The sequence below is a fragment of the Zootoca vivipara genome, chromosome 6 (assembly GCF_965207765.1).
Source record: "Zootoca vivipara chromosome 6, rZooViv2.hap1.1, whole genome shotgun sequence".
Taxonomy (NCBI): Eukaryota; Metazoa; Chordata; class Lepidosauria; order Squamata; family Lacertidae; genus Zootoca; species Zootoca vivipara.
Genome location: NC_142589.1, coordinates 59,540,544 through 59,559,611, shown reverse-complemented (window position 1 = coordinate 59,559,611; position 19,068 = coordinate 59,540,544). Strand labels below are relative to the sequence as shown.

The 19,068-nt window shown below is 44.9% G+C and overlaps 1 protein-coding gene across 1 annotated transcript; it reads left to right on the top strand.

Moving 5' to 3' along the window:
* Positions 1-2,928: 2,928 nt before the first annotated feature.
* IFNLR1 (interferon lambda receptor 1) lies at positions 2,929-17,922 on the top strand. Its single transcript, XM_035120724.3, has 7 exons — positions 2,929-3,075; positions 6,802-6,925; positions 8,625-8,818; positions 10,095-10,243; positions 11,663-11,810; positions 12,258-12,373; positions 15,173-17,922. Exons 1-7 carry the CDS (start codon positions 3,015-3,017, stop codon positions 16,049-16,051), a joined length of 1,671 nt encoding a protein of 556 aa, XP_034976615.2. The 5' UTR covers positions 2,929-3,014; the 3' UTR covers positions 16,052-17,922.
* The last annotated feature ends 1,146 nt before the right edge of the window (positions 17,923-19,068 follow it).

The window sequence follows — 19,068 nt, the reverse complement described above, 5'->3', positions numbered from 1 at the left end:
AATAAATAATATGTTCATATCCAAGTTGAAACAAATTGTGTGCGCGTTTGTGGTTGGAATTTCTCTCTTGGTCACATCTGCATCATACGTTTCAATCGCAATTTAACACACATGGGTTTAAATATTTATTGAAACCTGCTTAGAGGATTTGTTACAGTCAAGGGGCATATAAAGTTTGTTAAATAACATATTTTTATTAAAAAATACTCATTTGTATATACAGTGGTACCTCGACATATGAATGCTTCTACTTCCGAAGGTTTCGACTTACGAAGTCGACAACCCTGGAAGTCTTTTCGTTGCGTGCATGTTCTGTGCCTGCACAGAAGTACAAAATCGCGCTTCGCGCATGCGCAGAACGAGCGCTTTGACATCAGAAAACCTCAACTTACGAAGAGTGCCGCAGAACGGATCATCTTCGTAAGTCGAGGTCCCACTGTACCCTATCCCCTAATACAGGGGTGGCCAACTCCCAAGAGACTGCAATTTACTCACAGAGTTAAAAAATGGCAGTGATCTACCCCCTTTTGGGGGGTTCAGGTCAAAGCTTTTTTAGGGAGGAGGTAATATGTTGTGCTTTTTTTAGGGGAGCCACAGTTGTTCAGCTTCTTTGGGGGGAGCTAATGATCTACCAGTGATCTACCGCAGACGTCCAGTGATCTACCAGTAGATCACAATCTACCTGTTGGACATGCCTGCCCTAATATATGCATTTTTGTAAACATTGGGTAGAGAACAGCATCACAAAATTTGGATAAGTGTGAATTTGGAAGGATAGCAGCATTTCGGTTCACATATTGTTTTGGAAAACTACAGATTGGATGGATCCTCCTTTAAAATGAGAACTGCACAGAATTCCTCCCCCACCTCTAGGGCCCATAACTGCTAAAGTGGTATAAGAGTGCTTTATGTGGGTTGTGTCCTTTGCAGCTGTCTCTGGCTAGTAGCCAAAGGGAATGTTTGAGGAAATTCACACATTCCACCACAAGGAGGCAGAGCACTAAAGAGAGCAATTGTTGAGATACAGTGTACAGCAGGCATCCCCAAACTTGACCCTCCAGAAGTTTTGGGACTACAATTCCCACCACCCCTGATCACTGGTCCTGTTAGATAGGGATGGTGGGTGTTGTAGTCCCAAAACATCTGGAGGGCCGAGTTTGGGGGTGTACAGTATTCAAGATGTTGATGAGATTGTGAAAGAAATTTACCCAGGCATTTGATGGCAGAAAGATCTATCTCTGGCCACCTTGAATTACTAGTTTTGAGAGTTGTTGGCATCCACCTGTCTCGGGATGCAATGGAGGAGTGTGCCTTTGGGTCAAGCTGTTGGACAGTTGCAGCACCTGCTGTGGCTGTAGAGACCAATGCAGGAGAGACATGCTTTGTTGCAGCTGGGGCAGATGAAGGCGTCTGCGCTCCTGCAGATGCACCATGGCATTTCTTCTCTCTGTGCTCCTCCCCAGTGGTCATTTATCCTCTGACCACTGTTACGGATACACGACTCAACTGCCTGTCTCCAGGCACTGCAGTTGTCTGCAAGAGATTCCCACATGGCAGGGTTGATGTTGCCAGCCTTCATATCACGTTTGCAGACATCTTTGTAACGCAGAGTTGGTCTGGTGCCGGAAGCCAGCTCCCCGTACAGCCAGGGCTGGATTTAGGTTTAATGACACCTTAAGCTACTAAAGGTAATGGGGCCCTTTATATGTCCAGCTGACCTTTGTCAACAACAAATTGTCGCTGTTTTTTTGTGTTGAATATATGCTATATCAGGCATCCCCAAACTTCGGCCCTCCAGATGTTTTGGACTACAATTCCCATCTTCCCCGACCACTGGACGTGTTAGCTAGGGATAATGGGAGTTGTAGGCCAAAACATCTGGAGGGCCGCAGTTTGGGGATGCCTGCGCTATATGGTAATTTATGGACCTAAGGGTAAAGGTAAAGGGACCCCTGACCATTAGGTCTAGTCGTGGACGACTCTGGGGTTGCGGCGCTCATCTTGCTTTATTGGCTGAGGGAGCTGGCGTACAGCTTCCAGGTCATGTGGCCAGCATGACAAAGCCGCTTCTGGCGAACCAGAGCAGAAACACGGAAGCACGGTTTACCTTCCCGCTGGAGCGGTACCTATTTATCTACTTGCACTTTGACGTGCTTTCGAACTGCTAGGTTGGCAAGAACTGGGACCGAACAACGGGAGCTCACCCCGTCGCAGGGATTCGAACCGCCGACCTTCTGATCGGCAAGCCCTAGGCTCTGTGGTTTAACCCACAGTGCCACCCACGTCCACAATTTTATGGACCTAATAGGTATCTAAAACCATTTGCACATCACAAAATATGTATTTTATCAAAGTAATTGATATAGAAATGAGCAAACCAGTGATATTTTAGGGAGCAGGCCAGCGGGCGGGGCCCATTACTTACATCATAGGAGCCTGCACAACACAAAACACTGTTGCCTTATATAGGTTTTATTTTTATTTTTACCATATTTTGGGAATGTACACCCAGGTTTTTTTTCCTTTAAATTTTTTGGGCCCCCCAAGAGAGCTAAATATAGCTTATTTAGCTTATACGTAAATCCGGCGCTGCGTACAGCACATCCTTGGGGATCCTGATTGCTTTTAGGAGTTCTAAACTGTTTTTAGAAGTCTGAGTTGCAGTTTTAGTTGTGATGTGTTTGCTGCCCTGGGATCCTTTGGAGGAAGGGCAGGATATAAATGTCATGAGCAACAATACTAACAGCAGCAAGTGAATAAGCCTGCAGGGCTTGGGATAGAGAGACACTTCTAGGATGGATAGTGCAGCAGGCGGCTCTTAAGTACAACAGCCAAAGGTGCCTTTTTATGTGCATCCAGGAAATTCAGCAAGTAAATGTGCTTCCTGTCCTCTAGGGGGCTGCTGTGCTTTGGCATGTGTGCCACAGGTGCTGTTTCATGCCAGGAAACCTCAAAGTGAAAGTAAGAAACAGACGTTCCTGGCCCAGACATGAGCTGCTGTGCTGCTTTCCAAGATGTCTCTTCTGAGAGTCTGTTGTCTTGTGGTGTCCTTCGGACAGGTTTCAGGGACAGTCGGTAAGCCCAAATTCCCTCTGGCTTTTTCGTTTCTACTCATACGTTTTGCTGGGTTATCCTGCAAAGGGTGCAAAGTCTAAAAAAGGAGAGCCTGCTGTTGGGTTTCCTTTGTCCATGTCTCTCTGCTGCTGGCCAGATTTGACGGGGAGCGACGATTTAGGGCAAGGAGCAAGGTTGTCGGTCTATCAGTGTGGAAGGAGAACCCTCAGATCGGAAAAGGCAGCAGGGCGAAAGGAGATGTGGGAATGAATGTCTGGCTGAAAATGGGATGTAAAACGATTTCCTTTTTCTCACACGCTGGCTAGGGCTGGTGGGAGTTTCAGTCGAAAGCATCAGGAGGGCAGGAGGGTTATCAACGCTGCCATATGCAGTGTTGAACGTTTTGAGCTTCTGCACAGTGGAAGAAACCCTCCTCAGGGGCCTATTCAAATGGGGTGACCTCTAAATGTTGTTGGACTCCAACTACCATCAGCCCCTGCCAGCATGGCCTGTGACCTGGGGTGATGGGAGTTGTATTCCAAGCAACAAATGGAGGGCAACACATTGGCTGCCCCTATTCACCATGTTGGCCTATTCAGACAACTTCCAGGGTGGCTAACAACCAATCCTTCTTCCCGGGGAACTGTAGGAATTGTAGCTCTCTGAAGAAAATAGGGGTCACCCAACAACTCTCAGCTCCTTTAACAAATGCCACAGCATTTGGTGATTGCAAGATCTTGTCGGTACCTGCTGTCACCGTTGCTGCTTTGTGTCACTACGTAACCTAGGGAAGGGATGCTTTGGTGGGTGTGGTGCACTGAAATGGGACATACTGTACTAACTTTGGCTGCTATACACCCCATTAGGGGAAACTTACAGGCACCTATGGACTTTCCCTAACAGGTAAAGAGGCACTCGTTCCAAAAGAAGCCTTGTAGTGTTTCAGTCACAGAATTCCATATATGACCCTAAAGTTATAACCTGACTTATCAACTGGGTGTTTCAACGTATGAAATGGGATAATGCCAGGCAGCTGTGCAAGATTGGTTCTAACCTTCACCGTCTCTCTTTTGATCTGATCATTTTTGCATAATCTTCACTTCCCTTTTTTTAATACTAGACTATCATTTCCTGCTGGGTGGTTTGGGCGTTTTCCAATTACATATATTTGCCCTATAGGGAAGTTTAGTAAAATATTGTTTTGCGAATAGGTTTGTATTCTCCCCCACTTCCTTATCCAAATTGCTCAGCAGCATCAATGTGGAGCAGACAAACACCTGACCAAAGATGGATATTGACGTAGTACAATAGGTGGAATCTACACACATATAAAAACCGTTCTGAAAATGCTTTTATAGAAAAAAAGTGTTTTTAAGCATACTTTGAATTTTCCATAGGGCTCACCATCGCTGTCTACTGTCACATTGTACATTGCACTTAAAGCACACTTAAAAACGTTTTATTTGCAGTTGCATAATGGGAGTCAATAGTGCTCCCGTTTGTGATAATTGCAGCTGCAATCACATTTCCCCTTTTAAAAGGCAAAATTGTTGTATTGCAGGAGTTCATAGCTTGGGATCATTATCTAAGGTGCTGACCTTTAAAGCCCTAAATGGCCTCGGTCCAGTATACCTGAAGGAGCGTCTCCACCCCCATCATTCTGCCCGGACACTGAGGTCCAGTGCCGAGGGCCTTCTGGCGGTTCCCTTGTTGCGAGAAGCCAAGTTACAGGGAACCAGGCAGAGGGCCTTCTCAGTAGTGGTGCCCACCCTGTGGAACGCCCTCCCATCAGATGTCAAAGAGAAAAACAGCTACCAGATTTTTAGAAGACATCTGAAGGCAGCCCTGTTTAGAGAGGCTTTTAATCTTTAATCGATTATTTTATTCTTCTGTTGGAAGCCGCCCAGAGTGGCTGGGGAAACCCAGCCAGATGGGCAGGGTATAAATAATATATTATTATTATTATTATTATTATTATTATTATTGCTATGTATGCATATGTAACCAGGACACATTCCCTGGGCATCCTTACGAAAAGCCTTACAAAAAGCCTTAGCGGCCCTTGGGCCAATCCCTCTCCCTCACAGAGTTGTTGTGAGGACAAATTGTGCGAAAGGGCATATTTGTGTGAAAGGGCTCAGAGAATGGGGGAAGTTGCCTTATCCTGAATCCTAGCTCCATATCGTCCACACTGACAGGCAGCCGCTCTCCAGGGTTTCAGACAGGGAGTCTGTCTCCCAACTCTACCTGGAGATGCCAGGAAATGAACCAGGGACCATCTGATTGCAAAGTAGATGATCTACCACTGGGCTACAACCTTTCCCCAACTGATTTTATTTTTACTGTATTTTTATGCAGGAGTATTCAGTCACAGGACACTCGACTCCTCTCTGCCACCCTGCAGTCTGAGGCGGTTTAGCCCAAATACTGTACAGTATAGATTTATTGCCTCAGCCAGAAACAACCTTCAGTGTGCTGAGCAGACACAGGTTTACGCAGGTCGGTTGTCTTTGTCGCGACCATCCTTTCACTCCCCTGCAGCACTATAAAAATAATTATTGCTTATAGTTTTTATTCGGTACCAAAACGACACATTTATGGAACAGAGAAGGAGAGTCACTGCCTCAGTATCAAAAGACAGGCACTCGTGTGTACCATCCATTTATCCACACGCATATGCAGAGAAAGCCAAGGGTTATTGCTCTAGCCCCCAAATTCAACAAACCACCTTAGATGAAGTAGCCCGTTGCTCAACTCCAGTTCAGGCAAATAAGCCTTTATACACAGGCCAAATGTCAGAGAACTTCTTATCCTGCCGCCGCCTGTGAAAAGTTGCCCGCTTGTACTCTGCCAATGATAACAGAATGTTTGACGGCTGTACAATTGGGGGCAAGAGGCATTCTTCCCAATACAGTGGAACCTCGGGTTACATACTGCCCTCCTTACAAATGCTTCAAGTAACGAGCTCCGCTAACCCAGAAGTAGATGCTCCTGGTAGCAAACTTTGCCCTGGCAGCGGGAAGCCCCATTAGCAAAAGCACGCCTCAGGATAAGAACAGTTTCATGTTAAGAACGGACCTCTGGAACGAATTAAGTTCGAAACCAGAGGTACCACTGTACTGCAGCGTCAGCGCCCACATAATCCAGTTTCACTGCCCCTCAGTGAGGTCCTGTTACACCGAGATACAGTTCAACATTCACTAATGTAAAATATTTCTCTAGAATTAGATTAACATGTGTGAGGACCTCGGACCAGAGAGGGGTAACCATTAGGCAGGCCCATATCAGATGTACTAAAGAGACTCCACAGTTCCAGCCTTTGTCCGAGCTTGAAATGCATTTAAGTGAGGTGGTAGGAAAGGTCCTTTTAAATAGGTTATTGGGGGAGTGTTTTAATTTTTGTTTATTGCTGTTTTAAAACTGATTTTAATGTTTTTGTTGTGTTGTCTTTTTTTAACCGTGTGATTTGCTTTGAGGCACTTGAGTGCAAGAATGCAACTAATTCATATTACGGTAATAAGAATAGTACCAACTCAGGTAATGAATAAATGAGGCCCAACGGGTGGGATTCTCATCCAGATTACAAGGTTTCCTCACAGATGTTTCCTGTGGTCTTTGCCTTATCTGAAATAATAGTAGGGTGGTTGTCCTTTGAATCTTCTGCCTGAGCCACCAAAAAGTCTTGGGCTAGCCTTGTGAAGATGAAATGAACCCTAGGGCACTTAAGGAAGTCTTCCTTTCCAACAGGCCAAGAATTCCTACTATCACCTCCTCGAAATCTGACGCTCGTGTCGCAGGATTTCCATCTGTTCTTGACATGGCTGCCAGCTTCCGGTGACCTTCCTGGAGTAACCTACACTGTTCAATGGATGTGAGCATCAAAGAAAAGAGCAATGCCTAAAACAGCCTCCCCCCAGCTTGGTAGCCCTCCAGATGTTTTGGACTACAATTCCCACCAACTTGCTGGCTGCTGTGGCTGCTGGGAGTTGTAGTTCAAAACATCTGGGGGACACCAGATTGGGAAAGGTTGGACTATAATTTCCACTTGATTTTTCTGGGATGTTACTAGCCCATAAGAAATTGGAGGCAGTGGGTGTGTTTGTGTCTCCCAATTAAAAATCCTCTTCTAGTTTTCTCGTGCAGGATGAGCTAGGTTCACACACTTCTCAGAGAAAATGTGGGGAGGACAGTCTCCCAGATGCCCTGTTTATTGAGCATTCACACCTGATTTGTTTGCACAAAGTTTACAGAGAGGTGCTGTGCTGTCCACCATTTATTGAGCGTTCATTACAGGGAGCTTATCCAATGTCACATGAAGCAATTCTCACCCCACACTTTCCAGAGCATTTCCTCATCACTTTCCTTACTGCAGTAAGTCTCTCTCTCTCTCTCTCTCTCTCTCTCTGTGTGTGTGTGTGTGTGTGTGTGTGTGTGTGTTATCCAAGAACACCAAATCCTCATTAATTGCATGACTTGTATTTGCTGGTTTGCAATTGAATCCCACCTTCAAAAATAACTGTGGCCTGAAGTGGCCTTTGACTGAATACGTTGTGTAACATCAGTCGCTGGTCAGAACAGTCTAGTCCATAGGTCAGGCTCAGACTGGTTGGGAAACTGAAAGTGCTATTGGGTTGGACATTCCATTTTTATCTTTTGACAATATATTTCTGGGGTGAAGGGCATAGTTACATGCACACATTAAACAAAACAGGAAACAAGTATGGCCACATTCACACCATACATCTAAAGCACTGTTGTACCACTTTAAACGGTCATGGCCAGGGCCGTCTTGAGCAGATCGCGCGCCCTGGTGCTGAGGGGCGGAGATCGCTCCGCCGCCCGCCCCGCCCTCGCAGGGTGCAATTGGTTTCCGCGCGGCAAAGCCGCCCGCCCAGCTTACCAGCCCCCCGCCATGGTGCACTGCGCCACCGGGGGTCTATGTTGAGCCGGCCCTGGTCATGGCTTCCCTCAATGAATTATGGGAGCTGTAGTTGGTTAATAGTATTGAGAGTGGTTAGGGGGCCCCTATTCCCCTCACAGAGCGACAGTTCTCGGTACAATCAATCCCTCTTCACAGGGAACTCTGGGAACTGTAGTTCTGTGAGGGGAAACAGAGGTCTCCTAACAACTCTCAGCACCTTCACAAACTGCACTTCCCAGAATTCTTTGGGGGAAGCCATGGCTGTTTAAAACGACAACATAGCCCTTTAAATGTATAGTGTGAATGTGGCCTATATGTGTGTTTATGTATGTTTATATTCCATATAAACCATATTTATATTCTGTAAAAAAAAAATCCTATGCAGGCAAGGTGTTTTTTTGTTTCATGACAGCTCTTCTAAACCATACCTCTGTAAAGAATGGTACACTTTCTAGGATATTTTGTTTCTAAGTCTGAGCCTGTCATTTAAAAACAAAGAAGATCCTTTAGGGACTGAGTGTTGGCAAAGCCCCATCTAATCCCCACCCCTGGCTGCAATTGGCTGCTGACCGTTCTTCAGAATTGAAATCGTCACATCCTCATGTGAATCTGAATACCAACCTTCCACCTTTGTGGCTTCCTCATGCAGGGAGCCTTACGGACTTCAATGGCACGACGTCTTGCACTGTAGGGACGTCTCTGAAACAGTCTGCAATGTAACTTGCATGTCTCCAGAACTGGACAACAGATACTCAGTCCAAGTGAAAGCTCAGTTGAAGAATAGCACTGGGATGGCATCTTCCAAATGGGTGGAATTGAATAATATTGACTACACTGTTAATGGTATGGCTGGCAGGGCTCTGTGATCAAGGTGCAGAGGGCAGTTGTACTAATGCTGCCAGTTGTTAATTTGTGAAATGGGAGGTTCTGCTCACAATTCTGTCCCAGAAGACCTAACAAGTGAAAGAGAGGAGGGGGACTCCTTACAAGGCCAGAGGTTCCTTTCTCTCCAGACAGCCTGGCAGATAGGGATAAAACACTAATACCTGATGGGATTCACCTTCCCCAACCTGGCACTCATTGGCAGTTAAGCAGAAAGACAGAACTGTGTGTGAACCTAGTTTTCTCATGCAGGATGAGCTAGGATGACAGGCCCAAAAATGAGCAGGAATTTAGGGCACTTCCAGACATATTATTAAAATTGTGCACTCAGGATGATTTGTGCTCAGGATGGCATTGAGGTGTCCATATGCAATCTCTCTTCCAAATACTGCTTGTACCTGTAAATTTCAGAGCAAGCATATTGCCTTCATTTCCAGTCAGCACATGCCCTGTAGCTTCCTGTAACTTTTTATACCACAAATGTTCTGGGTCCCAGAGTTTTGTTACTCTATAGCTCAAGAGTGCTGCTGTTGTTGTTGTTTAATCGTTTAGTCGTGCCTGACTCTTTGTGACCCCATGGACCAGAGCACGCCAGGCACTCCTGTCTTCCACTGCCTCCCACAGTTTGGTCAAACTCATGTTAGTAGCTTCAAGAACACTGTCCAACCTTGTCGTCCCCTTCTCCTTGTGCCCTCAATTTTTCCAAGCATCAGGGTCTTTTCCAGGGAGTCTTCTCTTCTCATGATGTGGCCTAAGTATTGGAGCCTCAGCTTCAGGATCTGTCCTTCCAGTGCACACTCAGGGCTGATTTCATTCAGAATGTTTATGTTTGAACTTCTTGCAGTCCATGGGAGTCTCCTCCCAACATAATTCAAAAGCATCAATTCTTCAGCTGTCACCATCTGCAGTGATAATGGAACCCAAGAAAGTAAAATCTCTCACTGCCTCCATTTCTTCCCCAGGAGGTGATGGGACCAGTGGCCATGATCTTGGTTTTTTTGATGTGGAGATTCAGACCATATTTTGTGCTCTCCTCTTTCACCCTCATTAAAAGGTTCTTTAATTCCTCCTCACTTTCTGCCATCAAGGTTGTGTCATCTGCATATCTGAGGTTGTTGATATTTCTTCTGGCAATCTTAATTCCAGTTTGGGGGGAAATTGGCAAAAACCAAGCATTTGGGGGTAGGGGGTATTTACTCTCTCAATATTGCCCTAACACCTGTCCCATCATTTCCAGTGGAACTTGCTCCCCCAATTCTGCAACTGAAAAAGACTGAAAATGCTCTTGATGTGAGCATTGCTTTCTCCTACCCATCCTGTGCAAAGGCCACATTTCAAGACCTGACCTATGACTTGGAGTATGGCATCGATGGAGCAGGGAAACCAGTAAGTAGGCGGTGAATATGCAACTTCAAAATCATCTGCAGACTTCCTTCTTGAAAGTCATTGTCATTTGACAATTCTTCCTCATTTCAGGGCTTGCTTAGGGAGTGCTTATTAAACTTGTATCCCACCCTTCCTTCCATTGAAAAGCCTCCTGTGTGTGGTACAGTGGACCTCTTCAAAGTGCAGCTGCAGCAGGGAGTGCTGGTGTATACTTTAAACTAGGGGCGGGGATCCTCAGGCCTCGGGGCTGAATGTGGCCCTCCAAGCCTCTCTGTCTGGCCCTTGGCCACACCCCCTCACTGGCCCTGCCTTGCACCCCAGCTGCTTTTTGACCCTGGCTTGAAATCGTTCTTGAAGCATGGTAATAATGGCTCTTGGTGGACAAGAAATGGGGAAATCTGTCCATTTCGGTTTCACTCAGTTGCTCATTTCCCCAACCTTAAGTTCAGTTCTCTGCATTTCTGAAGCAATTTATCCCCCCATTGTTTTTAAATTCTCGTGAGAATTTGTCAGTATTTTAGGGCACATTTCTCATGTTAACCACATTTTTCATGCCGCTTTGACTATTTTACACTTTTTTGCAACCCCATTTCCCCTCTTATAATGCATTTTTGTTTGTTATTTTCAACTTCCACAATGTATGCATTTTTGTACACATCATTTGGCTGGAGAAGTGCATGGTGAAATTTGGAAAGCTCAAATTTTCAAATGCTCACTGTGTTTCAGGTTTTTTTTATATGTATAAAAAGTGTGAATTTGTCCCCGGTTTCCCAATGAAATGCACGTTTCTAAAATGTAAAATAAAAATTGAGCATCTCCCCTCTCCAACCCTAGTCTCAGCCAAAGTTTATGTTTGCTGATATCCCTGTTTGTTCAGGGAATCAGCTTCCTTCCCCCCCTTGGCAGTAGATAAGCAGAACAAAGACAAAGGAGTCTTTTACCAGTTAGAAACTTTAATGATCACTGTGAGAGAACAAAGAATACATACCTCGGAATGAAGGTGCTCCCAATTAAGGGTTCCACTGACTTCCTCCCTAGTCAGCCAGTCACTACTGTGTCTTGCAACCTGAGTTTGCAACCACTATGCTTTCTGTGCTGCCACCTTATCTGCTCTTCTTGACCTTGGGCTGAGCAGATGAAGGATTTCCAGCACGTGAGTCTGTTAACTCTTTCTTTCCCAGTGCTTCTCCCCCTAGCTGTTCCCCTTCCAGTACTTCCTAGCTTCTGCCTTCTGAGCTATGCTCCTCTGCAAACTACTGTTCCAAATCGATGCTGTCCTCCTGCTCCTGGGAAGATTCAGGATCCTGATCAGGAGCAGGGGGAGGGGAAGGCTCCCACCATTCCTCCTCAGTGCAGCCCTCCTCAGCACGGTCCCTGACACTGGTGATTTCAACCCCCTTTGCTTTTCTTATCTGCCAGAGGAACTTCACTGAGACGAAGAAGAATGTTCTGGGCTTCGACACGACACACTGGAGCAGTGGCAGATATTGCTTCCGTGCCCGTGCCTTCGTGAGTGAAAAATGGAGCAACTACTCGAAACCAGTTTGCACTCTCTTGCATGAAAAAGGTACAAGGAAGGAGGAAACGGGCGCCTGTACAAAGACTTTACTGTCCGTTTTGTATACGTGCCCTGATCCAGCATGTGCAGGACAGGCTTGCGCACATGCAGTTTAGATGGGTGCAAATGGATGTTTGAAGCTGCATTGTGATCACACAGCTAAAATACTGTAGATAGCTTTGCCTCTTTATGTAGATGGGAACAGATCCCTGTGGCCTCATATTGAGGAGCCCCACATTCCAAGAATATATCCAGAGACACTATGTGCCAAGTAAGCTTCTTCTTTTTTTATCACAGTGAAAATTTCATTCTGTCTGTGCTAAAAAACAACAACACACCACTTTAAATTAAGAGACCAGGAAGAACGGAACAATAAAACAGATTGAAGTGGAGAAAGGGGAACAACATACCCCAAATACAGTATTAACTGCTTCGTTTGTTTGCTTTCTTCTGCAGCAGAAAACTGGGCCTTTGTTGCTGTTCCATTGCTACTCATGCTCCCTGCTGGTGCCTTTGTTGTCTTCTGCTGGAAAAGAAGCATGAATAATCAAATCAAGATGCCTCAAGCTTTGGTATGGGAAGATGATGATGATGATGATGATGATGATCACTTTCCCCACAAAATTGATGCAAAGCAAATTACAAAAACGAAACACTAAACCCAAGTATAACAAACTGCTGATAAAAATCTAAAAGCAGAGCTATGTAATTTTTTTTTTAAAAAAAAGTCTTCCAGATCCCACCCCACTAAAAGGGCACAAATACCTGAAACCCTTCAAAAGCCACGGGGAAAGGGGACGTTTTTGCCTGGCGCTTAAAAATGGATAAAGATGGCACCAAGCATTCCAGAAGTGGGGAGCCACCATGGAAAAGGCCCGTTCCTATACTGCTACCCTCTGGACCTACCATTGATGATGACTGTCAGGTTCTGGATTGGTTCACGTGGGGAGAGGGCAGTCCTTGAGATATTGGGGTCCTGAGCGGCATAAGGCTTTATAGGTCAAATCTAGCACTTTGAATTGAGCTTAGAGACTTAAGTGGTAGTGACTACAGACATACCAGAATTGATTCACTATCTGGACTCTGAATTCTGCACCAGCTGCAGTTTCCCATCTGTGGAGGCAGCCCTACAAATAACGCATTGAAGTAACCCAACCTAGAGATGACCAGATTGTAGACAACAGAAGCTAGGCTGCCCCCGTCCAGATAGGGGTGCAACTAGGCCATCAGTTGAAGCTGATGGAAGGTGCTACATGTCACCAAGGCCAATTGAGTCTCAAGCAACTGTAATGGATCCAGAAGTACCCCCAAGCTACATAACTCCACTCAAAGCAGGCTGCATCCCATCCATTTGATCTAGGGCCCCCCACACCAACAGTGCCTCGGCCTTGTCAGGATTAAGCTTCCATTGATTGGCTCTCATCCAAACATTTAGCAAGACAACACATCCATCTTGCACATCCACTGCCACACCCGCAGATGTAAAAGAGAAGCAGAGCTGTGTACCACCCACATTTTGCTCATACCGCGCTCCAAAATCCTGGATGACCTCAGTTGGGGGTTTTGTGTAGATGTTGAAGAACGGGAGGAGGAGGAGGAGGAAGGTAGATTACTTCCCTGTTCTGTGGTTTTTGTCAAATGGCAAGGTACTTTCCCCTTGCCAGAGACTTGAACCTGACTGAACTTCTGCATTTGAAACAAAGGTCTGAAACACCTTGTATACGGAACAGATAATGCTGCTTTATACAGTGGTACCTTGGTTATCAAATGCCTTGGTACTTGAACAACTTGGAACCCAAACGCTGCAAACCCAGAATTAAGTGTTCTGGTTTGCAAACTTTTTTCGGAAGCCTAACGTGCTCCGTTTTGAGTGTTGCATTTCCGATTTGAGTGCCACACTTCCATTTTGAGTGTTACGCTGAGGTATGTCCATTTTTGCTATTTATTTTGCGTTTTTGTTTTTGCGGCTTTTTTGTTTGTTTTTGTGACTGACTGACTGACTGATTGTGTGACTGCAGTACTGTACATTGTTTATTGCTTTCATTTTATGGACCAATGGTCTCATTAGATAGTAAAATTCATGTTGAATTGCTGCTTTAGGGGTTGTTTTTAAAAGTCTGGAACAGATTGATCCATTTTGCATTATTTTCTATGGGAAAGCGAGCCTTGGTTTTGGAACGCTTTGGTTTTGGAACGGACTTCCGGAACGGATTAAGTTTGAGAACCAAGGTACCGCTGTACTAAGCCAGACACACTTTTGCTCTATGTGACACAGTGTTGCTACTGCCTATGGCGCTCAGTAGACAGGAAGGGATGCAAGGATAGTAGAGCTGGAAATTTTGCTGCATTTTAAATATTTGCAAGCACGAATTTCTGCTCTGCTTTGCAATTGATCGCACCGTTTCTTAGGGATGGGTGAATCTGTCGATTTTACTTTCTCTCCGGTTCTCGTTTTTTCAACCTTAAGTTCAGCTTGCCACATTTCTACATCAGTTTGCATTAAAAAAAAAGAGGTGTTATGACCCCACACATACACTAAGTAGAACAGAAGCATTGCCACCCGACCCCACCCCACTCACCACTCCCCCCGTCCACCTCTTCCCCCCTTTTCTTCCTAGTGCAACACTAATGTCTCACAACAAATGAAACTGATCTATAGAAAACGCAACTTGAAAAAGGGGACATTGCACATACTTTTGTAAACCAAGAAATCAATAATAGGCATTATGGGGGGGAAAGGCGTTATGAAAATTCTTCTGCATTTTAGTGTGCATTTCTTCTAGCATATGCCTTTTTCAATGCAATGCTGCCTTAACACACACATTTTTGACAGCAATTTTCCATATTGTATAAAGAAGTTTTGTTTGTTACTTTCACTAATATTTGCCATTTTACTCACACTCCCCCCCAACACATTACTTTTTTGGGTCGGAGAATGGCATTTCAAAATGCAGAGAAGTATGAATTTAAATTTTATTTGCATATTGTTTTAGGAAGTGCAAACCAGGTAGGCTTGCATTAAAATGTGAACAGAACCTAATTTCTCCCCCATCCCGAAAACCTCCTTAACTATTGACCATTCGCATAATCAGTCCTAGTTTAAAATACTATGTCATGGTGACTTCGAGATGAAATGCTGACATATTTTAATCTATTTTGCTGTTCATTTTAATTATTTTTTAAAGGTTTTTAATTCTGTTTAACTGTTTTTACTGATAATTTAAATTCTTCCTGTTAACTGCTAGAGGGTTTTTTTTGCAGTCAAGGAGTGTATAAGTAACTAAGGAAATAAATAAATGTTATAGCCAGAATTTAAAATATCTAGCCATATGCCTCTAAAATGGTCAACCACATTCTATCTCCCTAATTAGGATTTTTCCAAAGGCCCAACAAAGTTGCTGTTGATTGGCGAAAGGGAATCAATCAAGTTGGATTCCTTCACGTGTACAGGAGCACTTGTGGAATCAGGAAGGAGGAATAGGACTGGCCCCCAGATACACTCAACACTGAGTCCTTCTGTCCTGTCAGAAGAAAATGAGGAAGATGAGGAAGATGAGGATGACGATAGCGGAAGCCCCATAGCCTACATGGAAGTGCTTCGATTCCAGAAGAAAAGCGTGAACTGCCAAATGGCCAGCATGTGCCTGGAAGCACCTCTGCCATCTTCCGGCTATGGAAGTTCTCAGTCAGGTTTGCCAGATTTAATGGTGCCAGGGGTCCCTGTTTCAACAGAGTGGGTGACAGGGGAGTCTTCTTCTGGGTTCCAAGAGAACGAGGGGACCTCAAGTTCTGAGAGTTCCTCTGTGGAGGAATCCCTTGAGTTTCCAGTTGGCTTTCCAACTGCTAGAGGAAAGGAATGGGATGAGGATATAGACTTCTCGTCAGTATTGATAGAAGGTCGTGGCATTAACCTTCCCACTGGGAAGCAATTCATGCCTGTGAGAAGTCATTCTGAAGAAAACTGTACAAGCCTGGAGGACTTGAAGATACCTCTCTTTGGGATGCTAGGCAACCAGGACTCCTGTGGGCTCCATTTTGAGGAGCAGTTTGTAGATAAAAGAGGTTCTGAAAAGGACTGCAGTGGTTGTGGAAGTCTTGTGGATGAAATACCTCTTCTGGGGGTGCCTTGTAGGGGAGCCTTAGAACCTGGGCTGCTTGGAGAAAACAGAGACTTGGAATCAGGCCGTATCCCAGAACCCAAATTCCATGGGTATCGGCCGAGGCACACACATTATATTGCAAGAACCTGATTTGGATGCCCTGAAATGGATTTCCCTAGCCATAGAATCTTAGGATCATAGCCATTTCACCAGTACCAGGGTGGTGAACTTTGCACTGAAAGATCTGAATTCTACAATAGGGAAGTTAACCATTATACAGAATCCAATTCAGTCCAAGCTCATGCTGTTTTCTTTAATCCTCGTCCCCATCCCCTAATGAACAAGATGTGGGAAGAGAAAGGTGCCTCCCGCTTCAGAGTTTTAGCCCCATGCTGTAGCAAAAACTTCTACATTGGCTCCAGGGGCCAGCTCAGCAGTCACAAAGAAAGCCATGAGAAGAAATATCTCAATTTACAGTGCAATCCTATGTATGCTCACTTGGAAGCAGAAGTATGTCATGGGCACAGGGTGGCACAGGGTGGCAATTCAATAAATAGATCTACATCTAACTTCCATTGTTGGAACTAAAAAAATCCTCTCTGCTGAGCACAAGAGGCCTTCTGAAGTCCCAAGCTGTTGTAAGTGTTCTAAATGCGTTTGTTAATTTATATTGTTAATATATTGTTAGATATACGTACATACCTCATATATTTATCAATCCGGTGCCCCAGATATTTTGGACAGTTCCCATTTAGGCTACTATTCCCATCAGCCCCAGGCAGGGTTGTGTTAGCGGGGCCACTGGCAGTTGTGAACCAAAACATTTGCAAGGCAACAGGTTGGCAAAGACTCTTGTGCAGCGTTTACCATGCACTGTCTCACTCTGGTGATGACAGCCAGCCCTACAGGCTGCTGAATCTTGTGAACCTTGCCTTGAGACAGGCAGCTAGCTTTGCCAAGAAGCTTTGCTCTGAAGGTATGACTGTCCAAACCAACAAATCCAGCCATTGTTCTCTCTGACAACCTCGTCTCCTAGCCTCTTCCACATTACCTGAAGCAGGTTAGCTATTGGGATGAGGATAATGTGTGGCAGGCACAGTACCTGGAGGGAAGGCTCGTTTACCTTGTGTCTTTCTCCCGGAAGCCCCAGCTCTTTAAAAGGAGGCGGAGGGAGACAGGAGGTTGGCAAATGAAGGTTAAGATAGCAGCCCTCAAATGGGCAGGTTTGATCTGGAGTCTTCCTGGTGTTCATCCCACTTTGGACAGATAGAAAGTTTTATTTGGGTTTTCACAGTATTATAATAAAAGCAATACAGCCTTCTGCTGCCTTCCCTGTTCCTTCCTTTCCTCGTGCCTTGTTACAGCCTTTTCGCTTCTGATGTGCAGTTGTTTTGACATGTTTATACAGTGTTGGGGCTCACGTGCTCAGATAAGGGTTAGGAAAAACGAGTGTCACCGCACTCCTTGAGCCCCAGATTAAGATCCGTTAAGCCAGAGACGTTTCCATAACTGTGTTGTGCCTCCCACTTTTCGAGACATGTTCAAGGACATCAGCTAGTTCTTTGAAATGATTCTATGATTCCTCCAGAGAAAACATACCTACCTCGTCCAAAGCTGCTTCCCACCTTCCCTTTTATCCTTGCATTGCCAAGCCAAGTGTGCTAGAAACCACCATCTGCACCCACCCTTGGTAACACTTTGGGTAATTCAAACAGTATTTTCTAAAGGAAGTTTTACTGTGACAGAGTTTGACACATGCACACATTTGAAGTGTAACCTTGCATGCTCTTCTCACTTGATTTCATCGGGTGGGAGAAGTGGTTGCATACCTGGAAACTGAGACCTCCAGGTATAGGGCCGTATTCAATAAATAATAATAACAACGGCAACCTTATCAGTAAAATGGGAAGTGTGTCACTGTATGTGTATAATGTTGAATTGTATTGTTATTTACATTGCTAAATAATGTATGTTTTTATAGCCATAAATGGGCTACAAATAAACTTTTACAGGGGAAAAAAATCAAAACTTTTTGTGTGTTTTTCAATCGGTCAAAAGGGGAGGTACTCGAACATGTTTCTGTGGAATGCAGGAGTGACAACCCCCTAAGGAAGATAAATAACACAATAAAATCCAGAACAGTAACAATTAATTGCACATTTATTCAAAACCCAGTTAAAACCATTTAGTTCAATTGATTCAACAAAACTGATGAACTTGAACCTCTGGCGCATGCTTTTCAGAGGCTGGTGTGCCCCTCCAGCACCCCCTGCCACCCTCTTGCCTCTTAGTGCCCTCTTGGTAATCCCACCATCCCCCAGGGGGCAGTAACGTCCACTTTGGGAACCACTGTTTCAGACAAATGTAATCTGCCGCAACCTACTAGTGGAGACTGGTATTGAATCAGCATTCTAAGAGGACTTAAGATGCATCCCTGTGAGAAAAGGAATCTGATTTGCATATTGGAGCTTCCTTATATTTTCCAGTTGCACAAGTTGTAATAGGTAATGAGTGCATAAAAATCCATTAACATACAAATATGCATTAGATCAGGGAACTGGTTTGCAACAATGTCTGTGCTAGGCCACTATGTGAACAGGGTGCTGGACTAGTTGGGCCATTGATCCAGCAGTATGGCTCTTATTATGCTCTTACTTGTGCAACTGCAACAAAAACTTGATGGCTGCCTTTCTACGAGTCTGTCTAGGGGATGGAGGAAACAAATACATTTTTCGCTTTAGCTCTGCAGTGCTGGGCCATGTCCTCTCCCTCCCCACCGGCCAGGCAGCCATTTTGGCCACACCACTTTCTCAATATTCCCATCTGAAATCATCTGAAATCAGACAGAAAAGGAGAATTGCTATCCAATTCTGTGGCTGCCATAGTTCCTTATTCTCTGGGCCTTAGAAAAAGGTTAGCTGTTTGCCGGGCCAAAGTGCGAGAAAGGGGAAATGAGCCCATAAGCCGCATAATGATAGTGTTCAGACAAAGCAGAAGTGTAAAATAAGTTTCCACCACATTCTCACGCGTGTAGAACCTGAAAGCGGAAAGGGTTTGTGAACTGACCGTGCCCTCTGAAATTTTCTAAGTGCTGGCAAAATTATTCCAAGTGAGTTGAAGGGCAGGTACACCTTTGAGCTGTTGACACAGTGACTGCCTTCTAATGA

Coding starts and splice junctions, on each gene's coding strand:
- IFNLR1 (XM_035120724.3), top strand. CDS start 3,015: ATGTCTCTTCTGAGAGTCTGTTGTCTTGTGGTGTCCTTCGGACAGGTT. Junction 3,076..6,801: donor ACAGGTTTCAGGGACAGTCG/GTAAGCCCAAAT, acceptor CCTTTCCAACAG/GCCAAGAATTCCTACTATCA. Junction 8,819..10,094: donor TATTGACTACACTGTTAATG/GTATGGCTGGCA, acceptor CATCATTTCCAG/TGGAACTTGCTCCCCCAATT.